Genomic DNA, 16,954 nt, shown 5'->3' on the forward strand with positions numbered 1-16,954 from the left:
GTTTGGAATTGGCGCGCTCCAGAGCCCCCGCCCCCCCTTTTTTTCCCCTGCCGAGAGATCAAGAGGCGGGCACTGCTGCCCATCCTGGATTGTTACTGGCTGGGAAGTCCTGTCCTTTAACTTCCATCACCCGTGGCCGGAAGGTCTTCTGAGGGGCGGGCTCAGTACAGCCTTTTAGCCTGTCAACAGTCCTGTGAGAAGGGGAAGGCGGAGTGGCCGCGGAATATATTCGTGGTCGTTGTAGTAGTAGGAGGAGGAGTAGAGGTGTTAGTCTGTGCGGGCCTTATATGTAGAAGCAAAATTGAAAAAATTTTTTTGAAAAAAGACAAAAACGTGCTGGCATCTTAAAGATTAACTTATATTTTTTTTAATGTGAGCTTTCGTGGACAAGTCCACTTCACCAGTCCTTTAAGGGGCCACCATGTTTTTGTCCTTTTTTTTAACGTGTTATTTCTGTGTTGCTTTTGCCTTGAATATTCCTAGTCCTAGGATTTTCGTAGTTGTAGCCGTGTGAGAATTTGAACAAAAAAACACACAAAACAATAGCAAGAACACGTTGTGACACTTTAAAAACTAATTGCTGTTAAATGTAAATTTCTGGTGAACATTGTCTATATGTTGTGTGAAAATACAGTTTGCTTGGATTTCGAAACTAGTACAGTAATGATTTATGACCCCTGTTTGGTATTCAGTTCTGTCTGTTGGTTTTAATGGCGTTACTAATTTTAATTCAATGTTATTGATGCCATTGCCTGTAACACGTCTAACTATTGCTTGTCAGAATGCTCTTGATTACACCCGAGTTGCCTGCAATATACTTTGTGTTAAAAAAAGTGTGTATCCTGCCATTTCGTTTTAGTGGAACCTGCACCCTGACAGGGCGTGGACTGCCCTCCTTTTGGGGTCCAATCCTGTCTTCTTCAAGGTTACTCCATTCCAGCTCCACTACCCAGCTTTTCATCTCACCCTACACATCCATCAGTAGTCTGCATTCCTTGAGCATACCCACTGCTCACTGGAGTTCCCTTCTCCATCCTGAGGTACAGTGTTTTATTTCTATAACCACATTTTTTGTTTTTTTCTTCCACATACATTGGGCTTTTCATAAGTGCACTGGTACTGTATCTTCTCCTTATGCAGAAATTGTATATTGAGCAATATCTGGCAAAAATTTTGATTACTTTAGCATATGAGACAGAATTACAGCAAAATATCAACTAGATTTATAATATAGCTACTATCTCATATTTTCATGGTAAGTCATCTTAATTGTTTTTTGCAGTATTTTAACAAGCAGATAAAATAGACATGTATTAGTGTGATCGGGTTTGTCATATATCTAGAGCAGTTCCTCTTTTGGCAAGAAATAACGAGGGAGTCTCTTTTTGAATATTAACAGATTTATTGATCTTAACATTTGGAGAATCAACAATTACTTCAACTGGTTCAAATAAACGAGTATCTGGCAACTGCCCATACTGAGGGGACAACATTTCTGTCTTTGAACTGAGGATTTAAGAAGGGGCTGGTCCAAACCATTTGCGATCGGTGGGCTTCCTCATGGGTGTACTCCTCACTGTGCAGATGGTTCCACAACAGGGGTGTCTGGCTCAGTCGCCCTCCAGAAGTGGGTTATTGAATGAGGAGTCTGGCCGGACCACCTTCTTCCAGCGACCTTGACCTCGCGGATACACCCCTACCGTCCATTCTAGAGAGTCTACTTGTGCCTCCTTTCCTTTGGAGATGTCCGGATTTGGTAACAACCCTCCGGTCTTCAGATTGGAAAAATCTTTCAATAGTCCTCTCATTCTCTCATATTCGGCTTCTTTCTTCTCCCATTCTACTTTCTCCCCTCTCCTCTGATGTTCCCGGTATTCTCAATTGTCTCTTCCCACTCTGATCTTTTATATCTTCCTCCCATACGGGTAAAATCAACTCCTCCCCTCTTTTTCTCCTCTACCAAGCAAATCTCAATCTTTTCCTCTTTCTCCTTCAGTTCCCTCTTCTCTTCCTCCACATTCACCCCTTTGTAGTCTAATGTCTCCCACTCTCTCCACTTCATCTCTTGCGGATGTCTCTTGTTGAGAGGACGGCTCACTCTCCGCTTTTTCTTTTTTCTCTATCTCTATTTCACAAATAATCAAAGGCAGCTGCTACTGAAGGACATCCACAGAAAGCAGTGATAAGACAGTGGTTTGCAGTGAGAACACAGGAGGTGTGAGCAGGTGATTTGCAGGCTTTGATCCTTGTGAATCCAAAATTCCCTTGCTGTTCCTACATACCCTGAACTCATGCCTCTGAAGCCGGTGTTTGTTCATGTCTCTCCCACGGATTTCAAAAAAAGGGGAAAGTTGTTCTTTTCAATCTAGTTAAAACATCACCTCCCAGCCTGACCAGCATGGCTTGGGAAATGGCAGTTTATCCAGCAGTGTCAGATACCTCCTCATACCTCTAGGAAAGACAGTAAGAAATATAAGCTTATAATTAGAACAAGGAAATCCTTAAGGGCTAGTAGTGTTTTAGTGTCACAACAGGAGTTTTATATCCTAGAGTTTGCAGATTAACTTAGTTTTGTGATTAGTTTGGAATTTAAGCATGGGATTACTTTGAAGTCTACTTTCTCAAACAGGAAAGACTTGCCTCAATCCTCTATCTAGTACTAACATGCTTTCTAATATAATTACAGGCTATCGGTAATGCCTATTTCTGGCTTAATATTCCAGCTCTAAATGTTTCAAGGAAGCATCATTAATACTGGCTCCCTTCCTTCACTTTCATCTGTCAAAGATTGCCAGCACTCTATAGAACAGAGAGAGGCATGAAAGGCATTATCACCCCATTGGCTTTACTGAAAGATCGGCTGCGTTTGTTTCACATTCTCCCAACACTTTTTCTATCCCAGTTGCTCATTATAAAAATGTCTGTGGATCTCTAAGTGTTGTTGCCTAAGTTTGTTGTCCCTTTCTTTCTTATCTTATTTTTACTTTTGTATCCTGATAGTATATAAGCAGAATTTGTTTTTTATTTATCTTACATAGGGTGCTCTGGGAACTTTTTTGACTAAAGAACAGAGTGAAAACACTTTCAAGAAACATGTTCAAAAGGATTTTCTGGTCACTCGGCCCAGGAGCAACAACCTCTGAAAACTCACATATAAGGAGCCTCATGGCACAGTGGTTAAACTGCTGTAGTGTAGTCAAAACTGCTCACAACCTGGGGTTCAATCCCAGGTAGCTGGCTTGAGGTTGACTCAGCCTTCTATCCTTCCAAGGTCTGTAAAATGAGTACCCAGCTCGTGGGGGGGGGGAGGGGAATGTGTAGTCTGCATAATTAAATTGTAAACTGCCCAGAGAGTGCAGTAAGCACTATGTGGCGGTATATAAGCAGCACACTTTGCTTTATATTGCCTATATATGAAGTATGTCTCCTCAAATACTCATAGCAACACCTTTTTGCCACTAGATTGTCCTTTTCTCCCATATCAAGAATGGACTACAACTATACTTTAAGTGAACAAACCTGTCAAAAAATTTTCAGAGTGAGTAAAAAAGGTTTATTTTACTTCACTGACAGTCCTCCAGACTTTGTACCTGAAAATTTTCCCCCAAATTTAATTATCCTGATCATCCAGAGCAGTTTGAATATGTGCCATGGGGCTGAGGAAAAGGTAGACACAAAATAAAGCAGGTTCCACAGCTGGGGCACTCATGCAGGACTGGCTAGAATAATTAATAAATGAAACTTATATATCAGAGTCTGCGAGAGTCTGTGACTAAATTTTAAAATAATCTTACTAACAACTTATCATCACCATAGCCAACATAATGTGTACCCAGTGGTATCATTCTGTTAGAGCAAAGTGTCCGGCTGCTTGTGTAGGCCCTATTTCCATTCTCAGATCCAGCATTTTGGTTCCATTTGCATAAGGACTTGCACAAGCAATTACAGAACCTTTCAGAATGTTTTGTGGTTTCATTTATGCTAGGTGTTGCTTGTGCTGCTTGCATTAGTTGTTTTTAGCACTTGAGCAATGAGACATCTTAGGGTTTTTTCCTACAGAAATGCCATGTGTTCTGTTTTTTCTTTTCTTTAAGTGTTATGTTGGCTAAAATCCCAAATTATCCTGTCCTTTGAACACACAAATCAAATGCAGAGATGACACATTCACAGATGGACTCAATCACAGCAACTATATCTCTTTACATCTTGCTTATTACAAGTGAATAGGCATGAGGATTAAGAAGATACATTCATTGTAATATTTAGCACAGTGTTTTAAAACATTTTCTGATCTGCGGGTCTCTTCTGTAAGTTGAATTTTCACATAATTTGCTAAAGGAAATATGCTGGATTTAAAGTAGATTGCATGTTTTAGATTTTCTTCCCTAGAGAAATAAAAAGAACATTTTTTTAACATTGTGGGTAAAGTTGAAGAACAATTTTAAAACAAATCTTTTAAAGTAAATAATGCCATGTATGGATGCATGCCTTAGCAACACAGCAAGCCTTTATCATAACTCATTAGGCATTTGCACCAAATTCCTAACAAGTGGATTTTAAATATTTAAAAGGTAGAGAATGAAATAAACCTTTTATTCTAATTATCTCTACTTCCATTCAAAGTTTCAGGCTTTAATTTCAGGTATTTAAAAAACTAATGTACAGTGCTAACTACACCATTCTGCAATGCATTCTACTCACATAGGATCTATACATTCCCTTGCTACCAATAATTTCTTGGTCATACTAAAAACTAAAAGACAATTGTCTGAGTGCCGATGTTAATCCATACCTCCTCAAAAGAACACCATCCACACATAAAGGAAGGTATCAACAAACCTGAAGGGAAATCTCAAGGTTTGCTGAAGTACAACCCTCTCCCGAAACTCCAAAATACTCCATGAGGACAAAATGAACTAAAAGTTGGGCATGGAGTGCTGACTGAATTTTGGAGAGCAGAGAAAAGAAAGCTAGGGATGAGAAAAAAATGGGACAGAGCATTGTAAAAGAGGGCAGACATTTCATACTGCTGAAATTTTGTAGCAGTTTCCATTTTCCTATACTAATAGTAAACTTAGGTGCAGGCTTATAGCAGCAGCTATGTAGCTGAAGTAGGGCTACAGAAACAGTTAACAGCATGCCTGTGGAAATCTTAAGGTCTACAGAAATGAGCAGGATGGGTACAGTGTTGTTGGGGAACCAAAAAACAAAATGCTCTGATAAGGTTGAATATGCTCAGGGGCTACATACGTATTAAAAAGGGAAAAAAAGGAACTGGATCAGGAAGGAGATGGAATGGGGAGAGATGGATGTCCTGACTGGTTGACTGGAATGACAGGAGTGTTCTGCCCAGCGACATATTCTTGCAGGTACCACTTGTAAACTGCAGGCATTTTGTAATTTTTGTCAGTTTTATTGTTCTAGTAGTGGGAAATACCAACTCCCAGAGCTTGTTCTTTTTGCACAAAAGTTATCTTTTTCCACAATTCCTCCCCCCATCCATTCCTCCCTCACACAGAAATTCAAAACTTCAGCTTGAGAAATTTTCTATACTGCACATAGGGCTTTTGCCATAGCATGTTCTCACTCTGGCCTAAGGTGGTCATCTATACTGTCCTACCAAATGAGAAGGAAAATTTGTGTTAACACATGATTGAATTGTGGCTGGAACACCTATTCAGAGTAATGTAAACTTTTTAAAGGGGTGGAAATCAAATCTGGCTAGGTGCAGTATAGAGAGCTTACCAAAACAAATTGTTAAATATATCAAACAATCAACTTACCATGCTAGAAATTTTTTCTATAAAGCTGTAAAGCTTTCTCAGCAACATATTCAACAAAGTCAGCACTCTCAGTGTCTAGATCCTGCGGCACCTTAATTGTAAAAGTAGGTGAGGTCAAAATATTCACATCTACCACTGTTTCATTCAGACTGGAAGTTTCACCTCCTTTGGCACTTGATGACACCTGATGGGAATACAGACTGGAGTGAGCAAAGAAATTAACAAATAGAGAAGTGGCCAGTTTCTTTGAACATACCGAAAACTTCATTGCAAAAGAACATCTGCAGCCACTGCAATGATGCACAATGGGTGATACACACACAATAACACCACTTGTCGTTTGTTTTTAACTTTGTATATAAGCATCACCTAAGGTAATTATTGGAACTGTCTACTGGGGAAAACACTGTATGACTTCAGCTTTATATGTCATACACCCTAAGTGGAAATAGGACTCATAATATTCCATTTACTTTGAGCTCTGACCTTGTTACATTGATCTAAACAAGATGTATGCCGGTCACAAGCAAAACTCTCTTCATCTGGAGAAGTAATGTGCGGTCACTCAAACCCATTAGTGCCATTTCACTCCTGACAGATGGCGATCCAGGTCAGTTATCCATCACACTAAAAGGATTTAGAGTAGGCTCTGGAGTTTCAAATCATCAAGGGATTATCATGTTTACTTAAAATCTACCTCCATAAAAGCATAGTATTTTTAAAGAACAAAATAACAGATACACCTATTTCCCCCAGGTAATCCAGATGTGGCTTATGTCCGTGAAATGGAAAGAGCAGAGATACCACTGTGCAGTGGCTACTTGTATTTTTAATGTATGGCATTTACCTTTACTATATTGAAAATGTTTTCAGGTCCAATGGTCATATTGGATAGCTCGGATACCCATCCAAACCTTTGTTTCATTTTATTCAACAAGTAGGATGTGTCTTCTGTGTGACGTTGGACCATGTGGATAATTTGTTGGTACTGGTCATCCGAGATGTTAACCAGCTTATAAGCATCATCATACTTGATATGTAATTCGGGGACATTAGGGCAAACTGCAAAGAACCAAATAATATTTGAAATGCATCCTTAGAAACCTTAAGATATTCTCTAATCCATGTCTTCAAACAAACAAAACATTGTGTCCTTGTTGCTTTTCTTTTGGTTTGGCGTAACCAGAAAGAGGAATTCATGTAAGAAAAGTGTGAAATGCGTGTAGATTACAAACATGAGATAATCTGATCTATAATGAACAGTTTAAACTCAGCTAACAGAGCAGAGGAAATGCAATCAAACTTAATTATGACTTCCTACGCACACCAACCGAGTTAGCTGGTAAACATGCAAAGAAAGATTCCAGGACAGCCCCAGTTCTTGGAGTGATGAGAATGTCTAGTGGTGCAGCATTTACTTCAGGTGTGGTTTTTCTTTTGTAATGAGGGAACTGCAGGCTTCCTGGAATTTCCCAGTTTGATCATGTTCTTACAGCACATAAACACAGAATTGGAAAAGATCCTGAGAAGACATGCCCCTTGACTATCAGTTCCACCATTATTTTAATAGGGCATTTTACACACATGTTTATTACACAGAACCCTTCCATTGATTCTAATATTTGATACATAATTTTTTAGTGGTGGGATCAGCGAACCTTGTCAGCTTGTACACCTGCACAGGAAGAAAGGGTTTTTGCTATTTCCCTCACTAAGCAAACTTCAATAGGAAATCAGTTTTTTCTTTAGGAACCTCAGCAAGACAAACAGAAATCAAGTACAATACATAGGAGAGAATCATTTCACTCTGCTTAGCGACCATCATGTAACAAAGTAAAAAATACATCATGGGGATTTGTGATTGAGAATACAGAAATGCACAGAGAATTCATTAAAATAATGAAACTGAGCAATTTACCTTGCATAAGGTCATTCTGACATTTGTGGCATTTCTCATGAAACTGTGGACACCCTGATGAATTCTGGTGCAGCTGACTGCAAGGAGTTCTTTCATGTCCTAGTATATTCTTTGAGAACATTCCACTTTTGTTGGACTCTGGAGTGAACATACACAGTGTCATAAACATACATAGAATGTGCTACTTGAATGAGATTTTAAATGCCATTAATTTAAAAATAATATTGTCTTTAACCCCAAAGGAAATGTGAAAGTAGCTTCTTAAAATCAGCAGATATATTTCTGAGGGCCAAACTAGGCTGACAGTTGGGCAGTTCAGAAATACTTAAATGTGGAACTACTGTAATTGGGTACAAAGAGTGTTGGAAAATATCAGCATTTGCAAGGTATACTTTTTATATTTCTTGTAATATCCGGTATCAGAGTCCTGGCAGATAGTGAAAAAACATGTTTGCAAAGAGGTGCAGTGAAAAACAGGAACATGGACACTCCTCATTCAAGTTACAAACCTTTCTCTCCCAAAAGTACCCAGCTAAGAACCACACTACACATGTCTGTAAGTATCTAAAGAGGCTTAACCCAGTACAGCAGCATAATGCATTACATTGGAGTGCCATTGCAATGATTACCAGTCTGATACCAGCCTGTGAAGCTGATATGCTGTTTAAAATTGCCTGGGTTTAAAGAATCAGTTCCACTGATATTAAAATGTAAGATAAAGAGTGTGGACTTTACATGCCTTCCATTTTTTCTGCCAGCTCTCTTGCACTCTCTTGATACCCTTCAAATGCCTCAGTAATCACTTCCCCCACACCTTCCAGGACTGCTTTGCTGAAATCAAAAACTAGCTGTAAGAAGCCTGGTCCCTCCCGGTCTCTTGGGGTGCCAGGATTTCTTGTAGATTCCTCTGGGAAAGCTGGTAAAAAATAGGGTTCTGTTAAGTCTGGCTCGGACATAAAGTATGTTTGGAAAGACTGGTCAAACTCTTTTTGCATGTGTTTGAAAAAAAGGACACTTTTTTCAAAGATGGTGCCCATGTCAGACAACAGCTGGTTAAACAAATTTTCCATTTGTACAAGCTGGGCATTCTCTTCATAGGGCTTTTGGTTTAACTGGATGTCTTTTCCCTTAGCCTCAGACATAGGAAGTGATAATGGAGTAAGTTTCCTGAAAAAATCTTCAACCTGCAAACAGGGGAGAAAAATTATTCAATTACCATCCAGTAGACATTGTCCAGACAGAAAGTTTCAAACATACATGTACTGAAACACACTCCAAACCTTTAAACAGCTTCATGCTCTCTAACTGTTTTGAACTACAGGGCCCATAATCCCATTACAAGCAGTATTTATGGTTGTTTACAGGCCATATAAATCCCACTGTATGCAGTGAAGATGGTCCCCTTCAGATGATGGCTGGGAGCTTCTGGGAGTTATAGCCCAAAAAAGTAATTTCTTCAATAATCGAAATATATTTAGGAATGCAGTCTTGATCAAGCCATTTAGACACCTAAGGTAAAGTTCTGCACAAAGGAAGGCTGTATTATACAGTATGTAGAAATGATGGCTTCACGAAAATGTGTATATACAGTACTTGCTTGTGTTTTATGCTTTGCTTCTGCTAATCAGGGGAAAGATCAAAGAGTTCTACAAAAAGTCTGGAAATTTTAGCTCTTTGGCTACTCCAAGAATTCTCAAACCAATTGTCATGCTGATTGGGGAATTCTGGGAACTGTTGTCCAAAAAAGTAACATTTTCAGAATATTGTTTTACAAGCCACTGGGATCCTACTTCTAATCAAGGAAGTCCTATTTAACTCCTTTGGCAATATTGGCAATATCTTGCTAGAATCCTATTGATGTTCATGTAAGATCTGCATTATGGTTAACTGGTGTTGTACCAAGGTACATCTCAGTTGTGCAACTGAATTGCAACCAAGAATGCAAATGAAGCATGCTGTGGCATCTCATCAGTTAGATGCAAATAGGTATGGCAAATTATTGAAGCATTATGCAAACACCAATAGGATTCTGGCCACAATTTAGTATATGTTTTTGCTACTTTAAAAAAGGTGATAGATTGAAAGAGAAAAATAAATAGAAAGATGAAATACATAGGATAATATGTTATTTTCCTACTGATTTGCAGGAATGTAGAATTAACAAAGGACTGGCCATTAGCAGAATATAGTCATATAGCTGCTCACTTTTCACACACACCTTACCTTCCTTGTAAATATGGACAGACCATGGCGACAAGTGGTATAAAACCTCATGCAGTTACTTTCTAGACAAGATTTGCATTCATCCCATGTATTTTTCAAAGAGCCCTGGCATATGTTTTCCTCTTCTTCCAGTCTTTCTTTCACTTCATTCATAAGTCTCAAAGCCTCCTGACAAAATAATTAGTTGTCATGTATGAACCACATTTTTATATAAGAGTTATTGATTTTGGGATACAAATCAGCATTTCACAACATGTGCCTCAGCAAAATTAGAAATTATTTTTCTACAATGTTTGTGTCCTATACTTAAATTTGATTGATCTTAGGACACATACAATGTTTTCTTTAATTAGCCCCAAGAATATTTTCAGCATTTTACAAAATTCAAGGAGAGTGTCCACTTTCACATTTTTACTATGTTGTAACTGAAATGGGATCCTGTAACAAATGTCATGGCCGTAGGAAGAATGAAATGAAAAAGAAAAGAAAATTTCCTCTCCATCATCTTCCTTTTCCACTCTTCATCCACACTCCCTGGCTTTATAAAACAAATGCAAGATGTCTTACATTGATTTTCAAATAACTTATATCCCCAGCTCTACCTTTGCATGCCAGACCTTAGACACATAAGTGTGGACCCACGACGTTTTGGATGGAAATCATTTGGTCTTTACAGCTAAGTCCCGTAGTGTTTTAGGCTATTCCCTTGAAAACTGATTGGGAACTTGTTTTAGGATAAGTGGGTGAAAAAGCAAGGCAAGTTCATTCCCTAAGTTCAAAGACATTCAAAATCCCACATATATCCCTGGCAAAACCAGGGGTAAAATGTGTTCCATTCAGCCATCTAAACCATGAAGTGCATAGCATTCTCCCACATTCTCCTTAATACTGAGTAGAAAAGGGCTATAAACAACAGTGAAAGGTGTAATGATAAGAATGAACCAAATTCCCCACAGCCCATAAATCTGAGGCTTTGCAAATGGGGATCTGTGCCCACACAGCAGGATTTTGTAATGGGGACATGTACAGTTTAGGGCAGGGTAAGCAACCTGATATTCTCAAGATGTTTTACACTACAAACCCCACAATCCTTTATTGTTGTCTGTTGTGGTTTTATCCTGTGAGAGTCATAGCCCTAAATTTCTGGATATTGCCACCATGTTACTTGCAGTTGTTTTTTTGGAGGGAGGGGAAGGCAAGGTTTTTAAAAGCAAACTACAATGGTTTTGTTTTTTGTTTTTTGTTTTTTGCATATTGTGGCACTCCATCCCTCCCCATCTCCCATGTTTCTCATGGAAGTTTGGGTGGTCAAATCCAAATCAAAGTAGGGGGAGGATAACAGTTTCGATCCACATTGATCCATCAGTCCAAGCCACACAGCTCATCTGGTTGGGCCCAGAGTCTACATAAGTGGTTCCCAGCCTTGGTTCCCCAGATGTTCCTGGACTGAAACTCCCAGAAGCCTTCACCACTAACTGTATTGACCGGGATTTCTGGGAGTTGTAGTCCAAGAATATCCAGGTGTGCAAGGTTGGGAACCACTTATCTAGATCAAATGATGCTTTGCCCTTCTCTAATTACACCCCTGTGGACAGTCCATTAAAGAAGTAAGCTCCACTGTGTTCATAAAGCTTACTCCTCTGTAATTGGATATACGACTGTAGCTAATTATAGACCTCTCTATTTCCAAACCAGATGAAACAGAACTTAAATCGGACTTTAAAATGATTTTAGCAATTCCACTTCCCAGGTCACAAGAATAATGTTCAGTAAGTGACATACATATTTCTGAGAACACCTTTATTCCAGGACTAAAAGGGATTATTCCATACATTTCAGTTACCGCAATAGTAATATGATGAGAACTACCAGGATATTACCTCTTTTTCCGCACTGCTCTTCTTTAAGGTTTTCATCAGGTCCACATGTTTGACTTCATTTTTTTCCATCATAATTTTCATCTGCTTAATGCCAATCAGAGCTTTCTTTACCTCTTCATCTACATATTTCTCTCCAACTTCAGATAACACTGAGAAGAAAATGCCATTTAAGTTTTGAATATACGTAGTATAGGTTGTCATCTAAACACTGAATTGTTACCATACTCTAGTTATGAAAAGTATATAATAATGGGTTATTTACTTCTGCCTAAGAATTTATTATTTTTATATATTTTATTTAAAATATGTTTGCCCCACTTTTTTCTTTAAAAGGACCTAAGGTGGCTTGCAACATTAAAATACAATATTTAAAGCTTTAAAAAATGAGTATACAAATACAAAAAAGGATCAGTTACTATTCTGAGAAATTGTAAACAAAAGCAATACTAAAAACACATTAAAAGCAGTAATATATGACAAGATCGAAAAGCTCAGTATATTTATACTCAGATACTCAAATTTAGTTTTGTTATTTGTCATGTTATTTGATGCTTCTCAGCAGTCACACACACTGGCATATTTATTTTCAATTAAAATGATAGAATCTTCATTTTATGCAATACTGTACAAAATTTATAAAGTGTATTTTATTCATGAGTAAGCTATGACCATTTAGGAATTGCTCCTTGCAATAAAAGGCCTGCAGATTTCTATAGCAACTGAGGCTGCAACCACACTGGCAAGTCAAATAGCTCTGATTCAGTTTTGCTGTTATTTGATTTGCAATCTGTATTACAGCTGATTGGCAGTCGGTGATCATACAGGGACTGTGCACTGATTTGGGAGTTCAGTGTTCACACTCAATGCTATGCAATTCACATTTCAGGCCACAGCTCCCCGTTATTTCTTTCCTTCCTCTGGTCCTGCCTCTGCCAATCCTTTTATGGTTCAATGTCAAGCCACTTGGTTTTGAAAGAGTTGTACAGTATTTCATAAAAGGTGGCAGTGTTTCAAAATTATTTTTAATGTGTACAAAAATACTACATACCCCAGGAAAGTATTTTATTTTGTTAGAGTTGCTTCTGTTTTGTTCGTTTTTTAAAAAAATATCCACCAGAGGTCATTTTGCACTAAATTAGCATATCAGCCCTAGTGATAAGTCAATAAGGTGATCTTGAACTAATTTCATATATGTACAATTTTTAAAAAATCCTGAGGACAGTTGGGAAGCAAGAACATTGTGGAGGGTATTCCCACGGTCCTGAACATCACACCTCAGCTGCCTACATCACCAAAATATCACCCACAGAGATGTCACCCCATCTTTACAGAAATGAATCTACTGATCACATGGGGAAAAGCCTGTTCAAATTGTTCTGGCTTGAAAAAAAGTAGAGGCCCCCAGTAATAGAGACAAAACGCTGTGCTGGAGCAAAAAGGGCCAGACTGATTCAGATCAGCCTTTGTGTCATGTGATCAGAAAAAATTGTACTCTTAATAGACCCATACTATAACAGCAGCAAATCCCGCAATATTTGATTGTGTAGTCACAGCCCCAGTTAGGTCATTCTATCCAAATAATAGATGTCATGCAGAATTCTGATGTGGAACTTCCACTGATTCCCTTGTAATTGACAGCTCTGCGCCTATCTTTAGGATAGTAATCTTTCTCTTTACAGAGAAGAATCTCTTCCTTTATTTCAAGGGCATCCAGTGTTAAAGATAAAGAACCCAAAAAAGGGAATATAGTGACATTGCCTATTAACAATGGGCATCTGGGGAACAAAACTGAAGAAGCACATAAAATAACCTGTTCAATTTTCCCCAGGATAGTGGAGATATATGTATATAGCTATTACTTCTAAATTAGCACGTCTATAGCAGTCTATGAAAATATCATGCAAATCTCTGTTCTTTTTTGTCCTCTGTCTTGAAGATGCACAAGGGGCAGTCTAGCTATATCTATATTTTAGGCCAGTATCCTATTGAGCATCTGCTGCATGGAAAGTCCTGCAAGCGTAGTAATGTGGGGCCCTTTCCCTTCTACAGGCATTGTGTCACTTTCTGTGAAACGCAAATACAGGAGTAGGGGATGCCTTTATTAGACCACTCAAGAAATCATACATTCTGCTAACTTTCATGGATCAGCATCCCCACTTCATCAGACTTGCACCCATGTCTTGTCATTAATGCAAAGAACTTAAGAGTCTCAAAAGTTTAGTTAGGAAAGATGAAGAGTGCATTGGAGTTGTGGCTTTAAATTTACAGCTGAGGAAGCTGTTGATTGGATGTCACACTTCCATTCTTTAAACAAAGAAGCTCAGGCAATTCTTCTGCAAGGGGTAGGATTCTCCACACAGTGGAAGCTCAATAGCTCAACTCAATAGTTTCCATTAAATGAAAAGTCTTGCTAACATCAAGTCATACCATTTGTGTAGGCAATGCTAGCATTAGTCTCCTAAAGAAGTTCTAATCCACAAAAATGCTTATGAGTGTAGTAGTATATATAAAGTGTGTTGCTTATATACCTCCCCATAGTGCTCAAAGCACTCTCTGGGTAGTTTACAAGTTAATTATGCACACTACATATTGCCCTCTCCCCCATAAGATGGGTACTCATTTTACCAACCTTGGAAGGCTGATTGGACCCTGAGCCAGCTACCTGGGATTGAACCTCAGGTCATGAGCACAGTTTTGGCTGCAGTATAGCAGTTTAATCACTGTGCCACAAGGCTCTTCGATAAAAGCTGCTATTAAATCTTTAAAAGATCTAGGTGACCGCTGTTCTCCATTACACAGCAGTCTGTAGGAGAGTTTGTACCTCAAATCCTCAGTTTATTTTTTATTCTAATGTACACAAAGAGGCACATTGTATTGTAACAGCATCCCAACATAGCATTATACAGCTTTTCTCTCGCACGCAAACATATACACACACACGTATTTTGCAGATATGCTTTTTCCAGCACAGAGCATGCATTTGTTATTACAAATGTAAAATACAAATGGCATGGTCCAACACGCATTCATTTTGACCACTGTAATGACTGGATGATATAAGAATTATTCTAGCCATGTGTAATATTATCCTGATAACCGAACAACTCTGTCCTCAGTTACAGTTTCCCATGTAATATTTGCACAGCAGTATAGACACACTGGTTTCCATCATGCGTTGCAGAATCCACATGGGCTAGAAGACACGAAGAACTGTGCTGGATCAGATCAAAAGCCTATCTTGACCCAGCAAGCTTGTGGAAGCGGGTGCCTATGGGACCCTCATTTGAGATTGGAATAAGCATAATATAATCAGATAGTACATATTATAGCAACATTGTTGTTAATTAGTACAGTGTTAATTAGTACAATAATATATTGTATGTGTTTCTTCAAACAAAATAGCTGACAGAGCCTTTTACCGCAAGGCAGTAAAAGAGTAAAAGTGACCATTAATCCTTATTATTATCTTTGTCAGTCAAAACGTAATATTCATGTTAAATCTGAGGCTGCTTTGTGAGTCTAGCAGGCTGACAACCATCATAGAGGCAAGGCTCAGAGAGGGTTTATGTACCTTTTAAGTTTTCAACAAGATTTACATCTTCTTCCTCAATAGGTGCGCACTGATGTCCTCTCAGCCATAATAAATACACGAAGATGAGTAAAGATTTCATTTTCGCCATATTGAGTAATTACAGAAGACTATGTTCTGAGTTACAGTTTTCAGATGTACCTTAGACAGTAATCCAGATAGGAGGATTAAGAAAGAAATAGTATGCTGTTAGTAAAACATCTTTCTTCCCAGTATTAATAAATGTCCTGTAATCTATTTTTCTCTCAAAAGAGGCAATAGCTTAATCTGATTACTACTCTGCCAATACTCAAAGTGCTTTAGACAGTATATAGCACAACATTGGCACCAGCATAAAACCAGACATATGCACACACATGTACACACTGTTGAAGCAGCATGGCAGTAATGTTCAAAATTGTGCAAATTGCTCTCCCCCTTCCATAATTTTAATGCATACTTTTCCCATTGATTACTTATTATGTAACAGTAAAAACAAAAACAACTGGATTCTTATTTGCTGATGGGAGATACGTCTTGCCAAATAACATACTCAGTTTTTAATCCACTTAAATGAAGCAGTTCTTTCAGACTCTAATACTGCTTTCAGTGTTATTTTGAAATATCTAATAATATTACAAAATACACCTGGTGTAATCATCCTCCTACACACATTAATGGCAAACTTCTGATTGCATTTCTTATCACCATAACATGCTCAAGAGCAATAAATTCACAGGTTAAATTCTTGTCATTCCCACAGATTTCAGTGCAAGAAATTCATGCCCGTGATTAATCTTTCCACTGAAATCAGTGATGAATTTGCCTGACTTGTGCCTCATAGTTTTTATTTTTCATGCCAATTTGCTCGGTGTTTTAGATCTTTATTTTCTGTAACTTGTTATCAGACAAATTCTTTATTGAAAGAAAAGTCACAGAATTCCTTCAGCTTCTTTTTAAAATAAATATACTGATTTTGTAAAAACCGTAATAAAATTAGTTACCACACAAACATACAGATATAGATTATTGATTTTAAAATCTAGGCCCAGGAATAGCAGATGGCCAGCACATTTCTTTTAAGAAAAGTACCATTTAGTAACAGAATCTCCAAGATACCATATTTACCACTAGCGCGGGTCTGTCCTCCTGCAAAACAGTTTCTGGCCTCAGAAAAGGACAAAGCTTTGTGCTGTTCTCATTTCCATGAGTGTCACAGATTTTGCCATGTAGTACTTATCTAATGACAAGGTACTTAATCCGATTAATGGGATGTTTTGTGATTAGACTTGGGGATTTCTCTCTCCAAGACATATCTGTGCTTGAGTCTAAAAATAAACACTAGAGGGAGCATATAACTTAACTGTGAGAAAACGGAACTCTTGTCTTCTAGCATTGAGAGGTATTCACTGTCAATGGACTGTGGAACTGCTGTTTTTAAAGCCAGCAATAAAACAAAAAGAATGCAACAGATCTTTCCTTCAAAGGCCTTTGAAGTTCTCATCTATATAATTTCAAACTGACAAAACTTGCATGGGTTATGATGATAATTCAAGAATTTAGCTGGGGTCCAAGGCCTGCC

The 16,954-nt window shown here is 38.2% G+C and overlaps 1 protein-coding gene and 1 long non-coding RNA gene across 3 annotated transcripts; both read right to left on the bottom strand.

Annotated features, from left to right (window-relative positions):
- Positions 1-3,530: 3,530 nt before the first annotated feature.
- LOC144588567 (uncharacterized) lies at positions 3,531-4,970 on the bottom strand. Its single transcript, XR_013544181.1, has 2 exons — positions 4,840-4,970; positions 3,531-4,385 (listed from the first exon to the last, which is right to left on the bottom strand). It is a non-coding gene; the product is annotated as an uncharacterized LOC144588567 (long non-coding RNA).
- Positions 4,971-5,705: 735 nt separating this feature from the next.
- Positions 5,706-16,657, bottom strand: CLUL1 (clusterin like 1). Of its 2 annotated transcripts, none has more exons than XM_078391599.1 (8): positions 16,501-16,657; positions 15,376-15,534; positions 11,805-11,953; positions 9,925-10,092; positions 8,441-8,885; positions 7,702-7,839; positions 6,631-6,845; positions 5,706-5,967 (listed from the first exon to the last, which is right to left on the bottom strand). In XM_078391599.1, the coding sequence occupies exons 2-8, from the start codon at positions 15,482-15,484 to the stop codon at positions 5,788-5,790; spliced, it is 1,404 nt and encodes a 467-aa protein (XP_078247725.1). In that variant the 5' UTR covers positions 15,485-15,534; positions 16,501-16,657; the 3' UTR covers positions 5,706-5,787. The 2 variants fall into 2 exon arrangements, with proteins under 2 accessions (XP_078247725.1, XP_078247726.1); XM_078391600.1 differs by having other exon boundaries at positions 5,706-5,874; positions 16,501-16,614.
- Positions 16,658-16,954: the final 297 nt, after the last annotated feature.

Source organism: Pogona vitticeps, chromosome 4 (assembly GCF_051106095.1).
Source record: "Pogona vitticeps strain Pit_001003342236 chromosome 4, PviZW2.1, whole genome shotgun sequence".
In the NCBI taxonomy this organism is placed as follows: domain Eukaryota; kingdom Metazoa; phylum Chordata; class Lepidosauria; order Squamata; family Agamidae; genus Pogona; species Pogona vitticeps.

Bases quoted from the DNA above. Each gene is read 5' to 3' on its own strand.
- CLUL1 (XM_078391599.1), bottom strand. From the start codon at position 15,484: ATGGCGAAAATGAAATCTTTACTCATCTTCGTGTATTTATTATGGCTG. The intron at 10,093-11,804 runs GTAATATCCTGG...TTATTTTGTCAG, and splicing joins AGAGCAGTGCGGAAAAAGAG to GAGGCTTTGAGACTTATGAA. The intron at 8,886-9,924 runs GTAAGGTGTGTG...CCCTGTTTGCAG, and splicing joins TGTCCATATTTACAAGGAAG to GTTGAAGATTTTTTCAGGAA.